The sequence below is a fragment of the Oryza sativa genome, chromosome 2, assembly GCF_034140825.1.
Source record: "Oryza sativa Japonica Group chromosome 2, ASM3414082v1".
In the NCBI taxonomy this organism is placed as follows: domain Eukaryota; kingdom Viridiplantae; phylum Streptophyta; class Magnoliopsida; order Poales; family Poaceae; genus Oryza; species Oryza sativa.
The window spans coordinates 19,294,462-19,310,662 of NC_089036.1; the positions used below are offsets into that span (position 1 = coordinate 19,294,462).

Genomic DNA, 16,201 nt, shown 5'->3' on the forward strand with positions numbered 1-16,201 from the left:
AGCCTACACAAAGCTCGACTTCAGCCATGTCTCCGGCGACGACGCCACCAGTTGCGCCGATGTGTGAAGCCGCGCGGACGCCGTGCTTGCCGCCGCCGCCGCAGGTTGCGACAGAGCCGCCAATTTCTTCGATTCTCCTTTTCTCTTTCTCTTTTCTTCGATTTCTTCTTTCCTGGCTTGGCATGGCCGGCGGCGTGATGCGGACGAAGCTGGGCGACGATGGCGCAGCCCGACGAGGGCACGACGAGGTCGGGCGGCGCCACGACCTTGCGGTGGCCGGCGAGGTGTGGATGGCGGCGGGGTGTGGCCGCGCGGCCCTACGGTGGCCGGCGAGGAGCGGCGCAGCAAGCCGAGGACGGCTCGGCGCGGCAGCCCGAGGCCAACGTGCGGCGGAGGTGCGGCGGAGCTCAAGGCCCGAGGCCGAGGTGTGGTGGCTGATTGAGGCGGCGGCGGCGGCGATCCGTGCTGCGCGCTGTAACGGAGAAGACGGAAAAGGAGGGGAGTGGCACGGTTCTAATTTCTGCAAAACTTCAATGGCACGGTTACAAATAGGCAAATTGTAATGGCATTTTTCTGAATAGCCAAATTTACAGTGACATGGATCAAATTAACCCTTAAATGAACATGGATTTGATTTTGGTATACCCTGGATTTATGACGTTTGGAAGGATAATGACAGAATCCTTAATTTGTAAAAAGAATAGCTGGGTACATATAGCCTTGAATACAGTTATACCAGACATAAATTATTCTGAACTAAGAAATTTTCGAAAGAAAAATGCTGCAACTATTCTGGCTTGCTTGCATAACATGCTCATATCTTCTTAGATAACTTTAGGCCGTGAGTGACGAAGTCCGGCAGAATAGCCTCGTTTTTCTTGAATGACAGCAAGTTGGACAGAAACTCCTTTCGAAGATTTCCTTGATCCTGTTGTTATCACAGTTAATGAGGGGTTGACAAGACGAGTTCCATCCCAGTTTCTCATGTAGTATAGCACATGAAAGGCACAATCCAGCCTAGCATAATGTAAGTATAGTAATGCCCAAATTTGAGTAGAATGAAAATATTAATTTAGATCAAATCGGGATTATCAACTCGAACCTGTTATTTAAAGCTGGTATGGTCGAAGGGAACTCAGAAACCCAGTTTGGTATATCCTCGTCCCAATCCGGAAATGCAAGATTCATGCACTCCTTCAGAGCATTTGAAATGTGAATCTTTGTTTTGGAGTGTCTTTCTGCAGTATCCTCCGATCTTTTCGAGGCGTCTCTCAGTGGGTCGAGGATGCATAATTGTTTTTCCCCATATCAAATGCGTAAAGAGAATAGTGCAGAGGTTGAAGGAGTGGAATAAATATCTACAGAATAATGTTGAGAATGCAAAAGTTAGTGGCCTGCACATTTGCACTTGACGTAATTAATTTTTCAAGACGCTGAAAAATGACATACCAGGTGGCAACTTGGTAGGTCATATGGTATCAGGGAGTCATCTTTGAATGATGGTAGATGATCCTCTGGGTTCCATAGGTCATCACTAGCAGTTGCAAACATCTACAGGGCCATATTAAAATATTTAGACCTTTAAAATATGAATTAAAATAGTTGAGTGTAACTACAAGCACTTACTGCAAAATCCTGGTTTAAGAAATGTCTCCAGCCTACGAAATATGTCCCTCCAAATCTATGTATCTCATATGATGCCAAAACTTGAACTGCAACATTGAATGTTTCTTCTTGCATTTGAGTGTCTAGCCGAATAGCCTGCTGTATGTCATGTAGGCTTAATGACATAGGGACAGGTTGAGAGATGTGAACCCAAATTTTCCTGGTAAATGTGATATATGTATTATAAATGATGGTTGTACCAAAGAATGAAACATTTCGGATAGGTGGCTTACTTAACAGCTTCTTCATCAGTGATTGAAGTTACATAGGTGTATAAATCATCAAGTGCCTTCAAGTCATGTCTGACGAAAGAGTGTTGCTTGCTCAGAAATGGTGATTTCACCGAACGGCTTGGTTTAATAGACCTCTTTGGCCGATCGAATAGGATATCAGAAGGACCTCCGATAATTCTCCTCTTGGATTTAGGTGGGAACTTTGTACATGCGTACTCCTCACGCATGTAAATCCTCGCACCACTCGTCTCTTTTAGCAAAGAGTGCGGAGAGAAACTACTAAGTTTTGTTTGGCGGTAACCTGTTATGATTCAGAACAGTCAAACTAAGTAGTATCATGTGGTTGGTTATGAATGAAAATAAAAATTAGAAACAGGCCGGTGGGGATAATTACCGCTCTGAGAAAAGGGAGTTTTCTACACCGCATTATCCTCTCCAGCTTCGTCAGAGGCTTGTACTAACTTCGAGATTGCCTGATCTGGGGTATGTGCTTTGAGTTCTTGTGCTTTCTCAGAGTCTTCAACCACCTTGGAGATGTCATGACCTGGGGTACATGCCACCATGTTTGCATCTTCGATATCTTGTGTAATACCTAGATCAAAGCTTGGGGGCTCGATGTCCGTTCAGGTGTCGAAGCTTCGATTCACATGGGCAGCCTATGCACATGTATATTAACAATTATTATCGCAAATGGATTTTTTAATATGGAATAGATTAACAAACTTCATGAGATTGCACCTCTGTTGCACCCGTAGGATGGCCAAGATTGCATTTTTCAACATGTCGGTTACGCAGCTGAAACAAAAAAAAATCCAAAAGTCTGAACTTTCTGCATTCGGGAATTGTCAATATGAATATACTACTTGTAGGAGACTTGATTTTACCTTCATCTTTCCATACGCAGGGAAAGGTTTCCGGTTCTTGAGAATTACATCCCTGTCAATGAATTCTGCTATCATGGAGTCATTGTACACGCCAATCCTTGAAATGTTTTCATGCCCAGGAGTGTCCGTCCCAAAATCCAGATGGTGCAGATAAAAAAGCTGAGCAGTATAAATTATAGCATGTGAAAAGTTGATGCGAGTATAGCAGAAAGTAAAAGGCAAAGAATTCCAACGAATACTAGGATAATCTCACCTCAGGTAGTATAATGCAGCCATTGATGTAACCAATGCTTTTTCGATGGCGTATTTTGTCTTGCAGTGCTGCTGCTGCATCTTTAATCTCATGCAAAACAAATTCTGCCCAGTTGTACTTGTGAATATTTTCTACATCAACCAAAGCCTTCATATACCTTATAGATATGTGATTGTTAACAGATTGAGGAGCCAAGAATTTGGTTACAACGAAGATTATAAAAGCAGTCTTGAATACAATCTGTTCGTGAACAGTCATTGTCCTGGTAAATTTTTTCTCCAAAATCCTCTGAATCGTTGCAATTGTTATTCCGTCAAATGAATCTTTCTCAAAGATTTCACACATATAAGCCTTAACATCTTTTACCTCGTTTTTAATTGCAGGTAAAATCTGCTTCCGTCCACAAGGGATTCCCAAAAGTAAGCTGACATCCTCACAGGTCAAACAAATTTCATGTTTAGATCCAGCAAACAGATTACCTGATGATGGGTCTAGCTTGCACAGAATCCATGCTCCAAATTGCTTGTTCAGTTTAGTCAGTCTCATGGAAAGCAACCCGTCAAACCCCATTTGCCTCACTAGCTCTTTCTGCTGGTCACCAATATCTGAGAACAGATCTGAGAGAATAGCAGGAGTGCACCTGGTGTAAATTTTTTCTTGTACTACCTTTTTACCCTTGATGCCACTTGTTTTTTTGGAATTTGAGACTGCAATACCAGCTAGCTGCTTCCGCTGATACATCTTTCTTGCTCGAGCAGCATGGAGAGCTCTAGTGAGAACAGAACTAGAGCCACTACCACCTGAAACATTCGCACCTGCTGCAGGACTGCAAAGGTGCTGCAAATGCAAACCATTAACAAAATGAATTAGTAACAGATGGGATCAAGAAAAGACTCAATAGTAGGAAAAAAATCCATCCATGGCCGCCACGAGCTTCGACGGCGCTGTCGTCGGGGCGCTCGGCACGCACACTGTGTCGCGCAAGATTGGGGCGCTCAGCGTGTTGTTCATCGTCGCCATGGCCTCCACTGTACTCACCGGAAAAAAACAGATGAATACGCCAACAAACCTTGAAACGGGAGTTCTCCATGCTAGAGCTTTCAGCACAGCCGCCGGCGAGGCTACCAATCTGAGTTTAGTTGTGTTAAGAACTAACAAAACGCAGAGAACGATATTAGATTGATAATGTTCTGCTCGACGGGAGAATCATCCTGCTTTCTCGCTCTGGATAAGAAAACTCAAGTGCGAATAAACCACCCGGAAAAATCTCTGGTTAGCTCGTCTCCGAACAAATTTCTATCTACAACAAACTGATTACTCTTATTTCAAATTTCGAATCTGGTGCAGAAGAGAAACAACCTTCTGTTGATCACCGAGAAAAAATACGGGTAAAAAAAACCGGTGAAAATATTGGATTCATTAAACCCGTTAATAGTCATTACCATTATCAGGGCAAACGATTGAATTGAGGGTGGATAGGGAGGGAGTAGCACTCCCGGTAGTAGCATATAATTTTCATATATATATATATATATATATATATATATATATATATATATATATATATATATATATATATATATATATATATATATATAGTAAATTTGTTTGGTGCTCCATGGTGCCCGGGCACCATTGTTGAAATTGAGTATATACCTAATTCAAATGAGTATGAAACTTTTTCAATTACTTAGATATTAACATTAGCTACTTTACTAACTAGTTCAAAGCAAGTTTGAACTGAATTTGAACTTGTTTTTGTTAGATTTTGATTCTAGGTATATAGCATCCATACATATAATTAGTTAGGTATGTAATCATGGATTGTGAAATAAAGTTAAATTTGAGTTATTTTGTTGATAGGTATAGGTATGAATCGAGTTATTATAACTAGGTATATACTCACAATTTGAAAATTTTGAAAAATTTGAGTGATTTTGTGTATTTGATACCATGGTGCCCGGGCACCATGGTGCCCCATATGAGTGTCCTATATATATATATATATATATATATATATATATATATATATATATATTATACCTACAAATTCATTTTTATCCTCTAATATACCGAGCCAAACGATGGGGCCTAACAGTTTTTAAAATTTTAGATGTTGGTTATGGCTGATAAGCAAATAATCAAACGACGAGAGGGTTAGAATTAATACCGTAGTTACTAAAATATGTACTACAAATTGATGAATGGAAGCACCTAACTCAAGTCACCAAGAATCTTTGATCAGTATTCCAGTCCCGGTTTAACACTCTGTACTCGTGCGAGCCCGGTCGTTGGGGCCTTGACCTTGACGCCTAATATGGTGGGCGTAGGTTGTATTCTTCTTCTTTTTTAAAACCACGTAGGTTGTAGACAGAATCTCATATCGGAGAGGCAGCACTTTGTAGCCAATTTTTGCGTCAGAGTCGCTCACTCGTTTTGTCGTCAATATCACGAATCAAAGGTTGAATTTGAATTGTTATCATGTTATATAGTGTAAAGACAGAAATTTACCCCGTTCTTTCATTATCCATCGAATAATTTCGACAAACTATTTACTCCAAGGTTTATAACATATAATTAGCTTAGAAAACTTTGTTCTACTGGATTACTTATATTTTTTTTAAATATATTTGTTAATTTTATTTTTCAAAATATTTAATTTAGGAAATACATATTTAATATTCGATGAAATTCCAAAAAAAATTCTAAACATAATTACAATATAATTTTAGTGAATATGTAACCACACCCTTTGTTTTTATGCTCCTAGATTTTGTCGTTTTTTACTTTTAGCATGACATTTGACCATTTACCTTAAAAAGAGTATCATTTATTTATTTTGTTGTGACTTATTTTTTCATTATAAAAACTTTAAAAATGATTTATATTTTTCTATAATCACAATAGATTTTTTTGAATTAGACAATGGTCAAATGTTATATGTACTTAGAAAGTCAATAATGTCATCTATCTAAATAAAATAGATGCAGTATATAAAACTTACGATAACTCTGTGGGAGATGTATGCGCCCACAGTAGAGAGGCTGCATGATCGAGTATCGCCTACATGTGTCTGTGTTTTATGTTTAGGTCTATCTATATACCAAGTACCAATTGATTAGGAATACTGCCTAGAATTATGTGATTTTTGGATTGTTGGATTGCTTTTTAAGATTCGTGCACACATCCATAATCTTAACCCCTCCGTCCTTACTCTCAGCGCTGCCATCCTATATACTTGAATCCGCCACCATGCTCGAGCACTCAATACTCCACCGTCACCTTCCCAGCTTGCCGCCACTCAGCCTCACCAGCTAGCTGAAAGGTGCCGGCCAACAATGTCGGCGAGGTCTCCCTGACCGGACTTTCCCACCCCCAGTCATCTTCTCCTCCTCAAGCCGACGATAGTGAGGGGCCCTCACCTTGTCATCTTCCCCGTCTTCGATATTGTCCGCCTACCATTATTGGATTCACCACCATCGATCACTGCCTCCTAACTAGTCACTTTGTTTTATGCTGCAGCCACTGCATGAGCGCCCACCCTAGCTAGTCCACCGCTCACTGCCAATCCTAAGCCGCCCATGACCATCCTTCTAATTGTCAGGGAAACCCCCTTCTTCCTCCTCCCCTCACCCCCTCCTAGCCTGACCTTAACCCAGAATAGGACCACTGCCGCCTTATTGTGGATGCCAATCTTGACACGTATTCAATGGTCAAACATTCAATAAAAATCCTCCTAAATTTTTGTTGCATGAAGGTTAGCAATTCCATTTTTTATTTTTCCCGAGTGAAAACAGATTATAGTAGTGTTGGTTGATTTTATTGGATGAGCCCACGAGTCTAATTTAAAGAGATGAGAGAGAAATTAGTTTTTGTGATCGGTTAAAACTGATTTTGAGTATTAATAGGAGATAAGCTCCCGAGCCGTACCAATGATGCTCTAATCTCTCGGCCAAAACCCTAAACCCTAATAGATACCGATCTGTAATTGCACTGGAAGAGGTTAATAACGCTATCTCAATTACCGGCGCTCGATCTAGCGAGAAGAAGAGAAGCAAAGCCGAAGAAGGAGAAAAAGAAAAGAAGAAAAACAAGGAATCAATTTCAATGGCTTCTAGTGTAGGCCAGTAGATTAATTAATTTGTAATTCGAGTAAAGATGATTGTTTATATAGGCTAAAGTAATAAAGTAATAAGCTCCTGTAATTCATAGAACTCCAACGAGTAGCACAGTATATTTTCTCAAAAAATTACAAAATACAGTAGGAAGGGTATATTGAAGCAGCAAAGAAGAACTACAGGCCGCCCACATTCTCCGCCTATGCCCAAAACTTAAACTTAGGTCTGGTTTAGTTCCCAATTTTTTCTTCAAACTTTTAACTTTTTCATCACATTAAACTTTCCTACACACACAAACTTCCAACTTTTCCGTCACATTGTTTCAATTTCAATCAAACTTCTAATTTTAGCGTGAACACACACCTTTAAGCAAACAAACAAATTTAAAACACAAAAATAATTTAAAAAAACGAGGCAGAGGGCGCGCGGCACAAATGAAGAAACGATCGAACCCGCGCGCAGCAACGACGATGACGCACGTGCTATATATTCAACCGTGCAACCACCGGCCGTCCCACTCCGGCGCCGCCGCGTACCCGCATCCCCCGCCGTACATCGTCGCCGCCGTCGGCGGCGGCGGGTAGCAACTCACCGGAATATCAAGGTCTACCTTCGGGTACATCCCGCTTCTGTTGATGACCGGCTCCCTCACTGTCGGTGGCGGGTAGTACACGCCGCACGCCGGCGACGGCGGCGGCGGGAATACCGCGACGGGCTCCACCGGAGGAGTCGACGACGGCGGTGGCGGAGGAGGGTAGCACGTCGAGCCCTTGACAATGGCCGTAGTATGAGGCTTCGCCGGCGGGTAGAGTAGCATGGGGATGAGTTGCTCAGTCGGCGGCCAGTCTATTGCCGGGTACATCGTCGACGACGGCGGCGGCGGAGGGAGAGTGATCGCTCTGGATGCGGCTGAGCGAGGTGGAGTGATGGAGTATTCGTCGCACTCGCTGCCGCTGGTGGTGGTGGTGGTGGTGCTCCTCCGGTCGTCGTCGGCGTCGCTGCTGGGTGATGACGACGACGTGTCGGCGGCGGCGGCGGCGTGGACGGCGTAGGAGAAGGAGATGACGCCGTTGGGGTGCTTCCCGTCGGGCCCGGCGAGCTGGTACGACACGCGCCGCGTCGCGCCGTCCGCCACGAGCTCGGACACCGGCACGGCGGCGGTCGCGGACAGCACGTCCCCGAGCACGGCCACCTCCGACTTGAGCTCGAACCGCAAGAGAACCTCGTCCTTGTTGTCGCTCGACGTCGCCGGCGACGACGAGGAGGAGGAGGGGAGGTAGAGCCGCAGCGGCGCGTCCCACTCCGGGTTCCCGCCGCCGGCGCGGTCCGTGGCGGTCTTGACGCGGTGCGGGCGGCGGCGCCCGCACGACGAAGGCGACGGCGACGGGTGGTGCAGGTAGATGGAGGCGTAGAGGCAGGGCGTGTGGAAGGGGACGGACGACCTGACGCCCCTGCACGAGACCCACGTGATGTCGATGGCCGCCGGCTCCGGCCGCCGCCGCGGCCACCACCGATGATCCATCGATCAATCGCTTCCTCAGCTCCTCCAGTACAACGCGCGCGCACCCAACACGTACGTACGGAGCAGAAGAGGGGAGAACGAGAGGAGAAGATCCAGAACGAGTGAGGTTAAGAAGGGAGAACTCGACCGACCGAGCTGACTGCGAACGATGACGCGGTGGCCGCGCGAGGGAGGGAAGACGACCGGAAGGTGGACGTGTCTACGTGAAGCGATGTGGAGGTGGTGGTTGCTCGCGCGCTCGGCTCTTGACACGGTCAGCATTGAAACCAAAGCTAACCCGACCCAACCCAATCAGCGGGGAGCCACTGCAATTGGGGTTTGGTGCGCGTACGTGTCACGGGGGGATGTAAACCAAAAATTAAAATTTGAGCAAAATTCTGTGAATTTCAAGAGGCTGAGGAACTAGCGATGATCAGTGACAGGTAGCATTTGTGAACCCGGTGACTTTCCTCTCCCGCAGTGTGTGACTGTCAGAAAGTTATACGTGTGTTCCCTACCTCCAGGACCACGGATTCATGAGCCTGCAGGAAAAAAATGGCCATCGATCGATAGAGACAGTGCCGTTCCGCGCAGTATCGTGGAAAAAACTGCACAATGACACGGTCGTGCGATTAATCGTTTACTAGTACTCGAAGAAAAAAAAGATTTTTTTAATACCGTATAGACTATGGACTATACGTGGTGATATACCCATCGCCAACGATTAATTTGGCCAACTAATCGACACACATCGCCGTCTTTCCTCAGTGACTTTACAATTGGAGTAATTAGCTACTGTTCGTTTCTTCGGCGTCAGGAGAGCGGTAGCTGTACCAGTCATTAATAATAGCATATAGGTTTGCATTGACAGGTCAGACAAGTTATATAACTATACGCTCGCTTCATGCCAGCAAATTTCTGCCTTGAAAGGCTACGTCTTTCGCTGTCATTACTGAAGCTTTTCCACGAGATGACATGAAGATATCTCCACAAAAAGAGGCTGCATATAATTTGGGAAGGATGCAGGATTAAAAAAAAAAACAGGGTGAAAGTTGCTTGGGACACCAATGGGAAGAGTGAATTGAATCATTGAAGTTTGTTCTAACATGTGTGGCGTGTTTATACAAGTATTGTAGGCACCTGTTTCGAAGAAATACAACAACCTGGGTATGGACAGTGTTTCAAGGGAAGTTTTATCGAACTATACACTCATGTTACAGCTAAGCTATAGGGGTGGAATAAACAGTTGCCTTCCGGAAGCAACAAAAATTTACTGGCATCCGCTTGGCAACATCCAAGTAAGACATTTGGCTTGTATACCTGTAATTCAAATCATCGTCAACTATAGATTGTCCCAATCGGTCGACCGCAAAGGAATGTACTTTGATCGGTCGGTTGCGATTCCTCTGAACCCTGTTGTTCGTGAGGAGACCATCGGCATCGCAAGCACCGATGAAGCGCTGATGGTCTCCTCCCCAAGGCCAAGTGACATGGAGCAAGCCGACTGCAAGGAAGATCACATGAGATGAGAGTCAAATACAGGTACAAAATTTTGAATCAGTTCTATCAAGAAAAACAAATCACCTTTGCCTTGGACAGTATGCGTTTTGCTTTTACTTTTACTGAACTTGTGAAGGAGTTAGTACCATCAACTTCTGTCTCCTCCGTCTGCATCTTTCCAGGCCTGAAATGATACATGTGTTTTAGGCGACAGGCAAAACATTTCTGCACTATACAGGTTGAAACTTGATGCATCTTAATGCAAAGAATAGATTTCAACAAGACCTGTTTGCATCAATTGCAGGTTCCTGGGTGGCACTAGAACCATCTTTGGTGTCAACTGCCAAGAATTCTCAAGTTAAAGTCATGTATATTTCTGTAAAAGCACACGGCAGTGAACTTCACAAACCTTTACTGTCGTCGGGTGCCAGTAAGGAGATGCCTATAAAGACAGATGTCATGCCCAATACAAACATCACTATCCTCAGGGTATCAAATACCTAATGAAGGCAATCCAAAACCCTTAGTTTATCATGAGCAACACAAGATTCTCATGCTTACGATAATATTTACAAACAGAAACTCACTTGATATTCTTGAAAGTACACAAATCCTGTGCAAATAGAAAAAAAGGTCCAAGCAATCTGAAACATTGGAACAATCAGTATTGCATCAAAAAGAGACAGGCCTTCATTCAATCTCGCCATCTGTGACACAGAGAAGGTTAAATTAGAAAAAAAATTATTATCGCAATGGCATGAACAGAAGTCCAAAGAACAACGCTTTAGGTTAGTGCCTGCAATTAGCTTAATTACCCAAAAGCCAGCTGTAAAGAGGAACAACAGAAGCATTGAGTATGTGAACCAGCTATGGAACTGGTATCTGCTGCTCATTGTTAGCCTCAGCATGTTTGACCTAAATAGCCACAGAAAAAAGACGAAAGAAAAAAAAATCAATCAGATTAAAAAATATATTCAAACTGCAGCAAATGAACATAAATCTCAATCAATACAAAGTAACTTACAATGATTTTGCAAATAAGACAGAACAAGATCCAATAGCACCAGATACAATAGCATAAGAAAATGGCAACAATGTCCGCCAATGTGAGCCAGTATGTTTCGCACTATCCGAAATGATAGTTTCTCCACTCCTGCAACGGGATTATTATTTGGTCTGAAAGAATATGATTCTGTGTTTCGGCATAGACTAGGTTATATGACAAGATCTCACCTGTAGAGATACTGATTGAATGCAACCACAAAGACCAGTGACATGCAATAGAGAACAAACACTAAATTGCTGTATTTCGCAACTAGCTGCTCCGGGGTGTAAACTGTTGAAATGATTATGGCATCAGAATATTCACTCAGGGAACTGAGATAAGATAACGTAAAATTGCAGTACATTATAAAATACTCCCTCCCTCCATTTTTCTAAAAGCATGATATGACTCAGCATGGTATTTTTGAATTGAACTTTGACTGTAAAATTTATCTTCGCAATATATTGCTATTTAATTAGAAAATCACGACCATTTGAAAGTACATTGGAGTAGACATGTAGAAATATGATGGTACCACTTTCTATTATTATGTCTATTTTTGTTTGCTAAAGGGGTATTTCCAAGGGTTTGATAAATATATAATCAGCCTAATTGTTGGTCAAAGGTTTGAATCTTCAAATACGTGCAACTGAATTGCCAATTAAATAACAATGGAAGAACCAACTGAAATTTGAAATCAAACTTATTTTAGGGCTATATACAGACAGAATGACTAATGATGTATGGATTAACTCATACCTGGAGATTGATGATTACCAAAGGAAACTAGGAAGATATTGCCAAATACAATAAATGTTGTTGCTACCATGACTCTGAAAAGCAGAGTAAAAACTTCATAAATCTATAATTCCAAGTATTGGAAGTTTGGAACTCATTTCCTTTATAAAAAAATTCCAAAAAGTAGAACAATGCATACTTCACTGAAATGGTCTTGTTCAACACAAAGTAAGCAAATGCAATATTGGACACAAATTGAATCGATCCAAGAGCTGCAAGAAGTGACTGCAATAAAATTACACAAACAATCATTTTTCCAAGTTACGTTAATTGCAATACTGGAGTGGATATGAAAAAAAATATCATTGGGTGGAATCACTAGTACTAATAATTAAGATGTTACATGTCATCAGCAAGCACCATCAGAAGCAGCAAAGTTAGGGTGTATGGTAATGTTAACATCAACATGAAAAAAAAAAACAAGAAGCTCAGAGTCCAGGACTATACCAAAATTTTCAATATAAAGTTTCAAACATACAATTTCTAAGATAGCTTTATTCACGAGTCGTCTGTGCACCACAGAGTCTATTACATCTATACCATTATTGCAATTATTAACTTCGCCTCAAAAGGTTACAATAGACCAACCTGTGCGGCATATGCGAAGGACATGAAGTTGAGGCAGTTTCCCGCAGCAAAGAACAGTATGCCTGAACAGAATTTTAGCATTAAAAGCTTGTGGTTTCCATTTATTTCATGAATGATGTTAGAATGAAAAAAGTAAGCCTTACAGGGAAAACATTACCTATTCTCCAAGTTTGAAAATGCATAACTGACTTCGGAACAAATTTGTCATTGCCTTGATTGTTGTTGGTTGTCGAAAGCTTCTCTCTCTAATAATAAGATACACAAAATCATCACATATTTTCCAGAATTGTATTTGTTCCCAACAACGTTACACAAATGTTATATACCCAGATAAGACGAAAAAATTAACATAATCTTATACAAAAATCAGCTGCAGCATTACCAAATATTGTCATGAAAACCAGGTTATATTTACTGTGCTTTCCACTAATATCAAAGGCACAAGTTATTGCAGACAACCTACTCAAGTAAATTTGGGGCTAGGGCGATCCTAATTTATTAGCGGAAAATTCTCTCCAGGCAAACTAGAAATAAAGATGAAAAGGTTGTAGGTCATATGGTAAGTTGGTAACCCAGATTAATTCCACTAGGGATAAAGTAAAAAGTAACTAATAGTCCAATTCAGAGATGTCATATGCACCTGATCATGGCCCAATTTCAGAAGGTTGGTACCAAAGTTTATGGCAACACTCCCCACAATGTTGATCAGTGCTCCTATAACCCAGTCGCCCATGAGTCAGAAAAATATAGGTGATCGCCTATAAATATATGTTGTATTCCTTCAACAAGCCCCTTGTATGACAACTCATTGCATTTGTTTTGGAATAAACACTTTGAAGACTTGACTGAATGTTCACCCCAATAGTCTGGCACAAATGTTCAATAAACCGTGTGGAGCTTATATCTTGGTTGATACGGAGCCTGCAAAAATGTCACACCAATATATCAGCCGCTTATACTCAGGATTACTACCATTCAACAAGAGAGTTATTTGATGAGGTATTCAAAGATGACCTAGCACACCAGCATAAGCAGAGCACGGAATATCATGAGGCTACCACCATGTCTGTTACTTCAGAACAGAATCTTCCACCGAACATTCCCAAGGACGACAACTAACTTTGTGATTAACAAAATGTCATGCTACACTACGCCGTCCATTTCTCACTACCTAATCTCCATTAGGCTACTGTAGTACCTTTGCTGGCCATTTGCAACAACTAAAATCCTACTACTTCTTGCGGGAGGTGAAAAGAGTCACTCCCCGAATTCAGGAAGCAAAATGCAGATGGTGCCTCCAATCAAATAGCAACCATTTTGATCGATTAATCATCAAATCATTGCCTAAGTTGCTCCAAGCGCTAGGAAAGCATGAATGCAAACACATTCGAGCAAACCACAAACAGAAAAGGGAAAAACAAAAGTCCGTTAACGACTACCCAAAAAAAAAATTCGGCGCGGATCTCATCTCGAAACTAGCAAATGGCGCGGATTTTTTTCCCTCTTTTTGCGGTGCCATTCCCGACTCAGATCTAGCGAGCTCGCGCCATTGGAAGCAATCCCCCCACGAAAAAAATCGACACGATTTGGGGGGACCGTAAATGCGCGCAGCACATCAGCATTCACAAAAATAAAATTGAAAAAAAAAACATGAGAAAAAGGCGCTCGGATCGATCACCTGCGACGGGGCCGGAGATTCTAGCTCAAGCACAAGCCAGCCTGCTCGGGCTGGATTCTCCGCCGCGAGCGAGCGAGCGAGCTGGATGAGGAGGAGGAGGAGATCGGAAATTTGCGGAAGCGTGGAGGAGGAGGAGGAGGAGGAGGAAGGGGAAGAGGAAAGACGAGGGAGAGAGAGAGAGGAGGGGGGGGGAGGACAGGTGGAGACGGCAGGGGACCCATGTGGGCCGTCGGATCTCGATCGGACGGCGGGGGAAGGGGGAGTCTGGTCAGGCGCGGCGGAATCAGACAGGGACGGACAGGCAGACGACAGCCTACCGTGCAGGTTGGTCCTCCTTTTTATTTCTCCTTTTCTTTTACTTTTTTTAAACATGTGTTTGTTCTTTTGGTGGAGCAAAGATGACTGACCTTTTAAACCAAACTGCACAAAACAATGCGAGATTTTATATTATAGAAAAAATATTAGACCATAATTCTAAAAGACTATATAATATAAAAAACAAAATAGATAAACCACACAACCACACTCCTAAAATATCCCATTACCGCTGGTTGAAACAAATGTTTCAAGATTGTTTGGGGTTACACTTATCTTGTTGTCCTATTTTTTCTTTCATTTTTTTTAATTTGGTTTTGCTTCATGCGGAATTTTTGCTGCTAGCTTTGAGGGTCAATTAAGCTAAGCTACCAACCTTGGAGAATGGAGGGTGAACCTTTCCTTTCCGTGTAGACCACAAAGGTTGTGTCCCTTTCTTTTTTTCCTCTACGTGTAATTGACTTCATTTAGAACATGGAACATGAGCTAGAGATTTATAAAACTACGACCTACTAGAAAAAGTTTCTCTGGAAATCTTACTATGAAATAGAAAATCTCAATGTAAAGATACTTACGGTTCTTAGAGAGGCTGTACCATATTATGGCCTTCAATTTTGTCTAGTCTAACATTTAGAGCGCTCGGTAATTAGTGGTACAGCAACTTACCGAGAATGGATATGGAATGCCTTTTGATGATGGGGTAAGATTGTTCTTTCACATGTATATTGTTGGGATCAAATCGGTCTCGTCATTTGTCGACTACAAATTTGTGCAAGCACCTAGATCTACATACCACAGGGGCAACATGCTCTAGCGGTGGCAGGTGATATCCCCTAGGCCCACAAGTGACACACTCGCCAGCAATGTCGCTTGAATTCATGAGGTGGGAATGTGGCGTCACGATGAGGAGCAAGGCCAATCCCTGCCTTCTCATGGAAGTGATGCGGACATAAGGTAGCACAAATTCTTTTTATCAATAATACCCCTAGCCAATAACAAGCACCTAGATTTGATTGGTATCTCAAGTAACATAAAAGAAAATTTTATGTTGAGGGTACTAATTAAGCTCCATAAACCGATAAATGAATTTTATAGTAAAGATTAAACGGTATCATTAATACACAGGTTTAGGTAGGTTCTGTCGACGTTTAATATCACGATTCCGGTATTTGTATAGTATGGAGATCGTTGGTATTAGGATATATGCGAGATTGTAGTAAAAGAGACAAGGACGAGGATTTTTATACAGGTTCGGGCCCCTGAATTGTCAGGTAATAACCCTACATCCTATTGGCCGAAGCCGGTATTGCTCTTATTCACCATAATCACACCAGTACAATATTTGGGATAGCCTATCTAACTGTTGTCGACATGGTGGTCTGAATGTCTGACTCGTATTGACAACATGGTAGTCTTCCTCCTCGAATCCATGTCCGGCGACATCAGAGACAGCGCTAGAACCCTACGGCCGGCCTCCGTAGGTACCGGATAAGGTCGGTCCAGACATATCTCTGACGTTGATATCCGGCGGCTTTGTCTTGGCGTATGTTGGCTTGTATGTTGTGGCTTTTGTTGTTCCGTGTCTTCTATGGTAGGTGTGTCCCCTCTCCTCCTAGGGGGCCT

General features: G+C 42.5%; 3 protein-coding genes across 7 annotated transcripts; all 3 read right to left on the reverse strand.

Annotated features, from left to right (window-relative positions):
- Positions 1 to 493: 493 nt before the first annotated feature.
- On the reverse strand, positions 494 to 4,268 carry LOC4329482 (uncharacterized). Of its 4 annotated transcripts, XM_066307095.1 has the most exons (11): positions 4,105 to 4,268; positions 3,752 to 3,872; positions 3,036 to 3,652; positions 2,783 to 2,941; positions 2,637 to 2,693; positions 2,293 to 2,554; positions 1,899 to 2,199; positions 1,627 to 1,825; positions 1,450 to 1,551; positions 1,103 to 1,358; positions 494 to 1,017 (listed from the first exon to the last, which is right to left on the reverse strand). In XM_066307095.1, exons 1-6 carry the CDS (start codon positions 4,123 to 4,125, stop codon positions 2,522 to 2,524), a joined length of 1,008 nt encoding a protein of 335 aa, XP_066163192.1. In that variant the 5' UTR covers positions 4,126 to 4,268; the 3' UTR covers positions 494 to 1,017; positions 1,103 to 1,358; positions 1,450 to 1,551; positions 1,627 to 1,825; positions 1,899 to 2,199; positions 2,293 to 2,521. The 4 variants fall into 4 exon arrangements, with proteins under 4 accessions (XP_066163192.1, XP_066163191.1, XP_066163190.1 ...); XM_066307094.1 differs by having other exon boundaries at positions 494 to 928; positions 3,036 to 3,872; XM_066307093.1 differs by having other exon boundaries at positions 3,036 to 3,872.
- Positions 4,269 to 7,240: 2,972 nt separating this feature from the next.
- Positions 7,241 to 8,754, reverse strand: LOC4329483 (formin-like protein 7). The gene has a single exon (XM_015771611.3). It carries the CDS (start codon positions 8,673 to 8,675, stop codon positions 7,644 to 7,646), a length of 1,032 nt encoding a protein of 343 aa, XP_015627097.1. The 5' UTR covers positions 8,676 to 8,754; the 3' UTR covers positions 7,241 to 7,643.
- Positions 8,755 to 9,710: 956 nt separating this feature from the next.
- Positions 9,711 to 14,363, reverse strand: LOC4329484 (probable magnesium transporter NIPA8). Of its 2 annotated transcripts, XM_015771609.3 has the most exons (14): positions 14,264 to 14,363; positions 13,226 to 13,506; positions 12,743 to 12,830; positions 12,586 to 12,647; positions 12,137 to 12,222; positions 11,959 to 12,032; positions 11,388 to 11,490; positions 11,179 to 11,307; positions 10,970 to 11,069; positions 10,742 to 10,861; positions 10,564 to 10,654; positions 10,440 to 10,494; positions 10,239 to 10,338; positions 9,711 to 10,158 (listed from the first exon to the last, which is right to left on the reverse strand). In XM_015771609.3, the coding sequence occupies exons 2-14, from the start codon at positions 13,316 to 13,318 to the stop codon at positions 9,997 to 9,999; spliced, it is 1,263 nt and encodes a 420-aa protein (XP_015627095.1). In that variant the 5' UTR covers positions 13,319 to 13,506; positions 14,264 to 14,363; the 3' UTR covers positions 9,711 to 9,996. The 2 variants fall into 2 exon arrangements, with proteins under 2 accessions (XP_015627095.1, XP_066163687.1); XM_066307590.1 differs by lacking the exon at positions 12,137 to 12,222.
- Between the last annotated feature and the right edge of the window lie 1,838 nt (positions 14,364 to 16,201).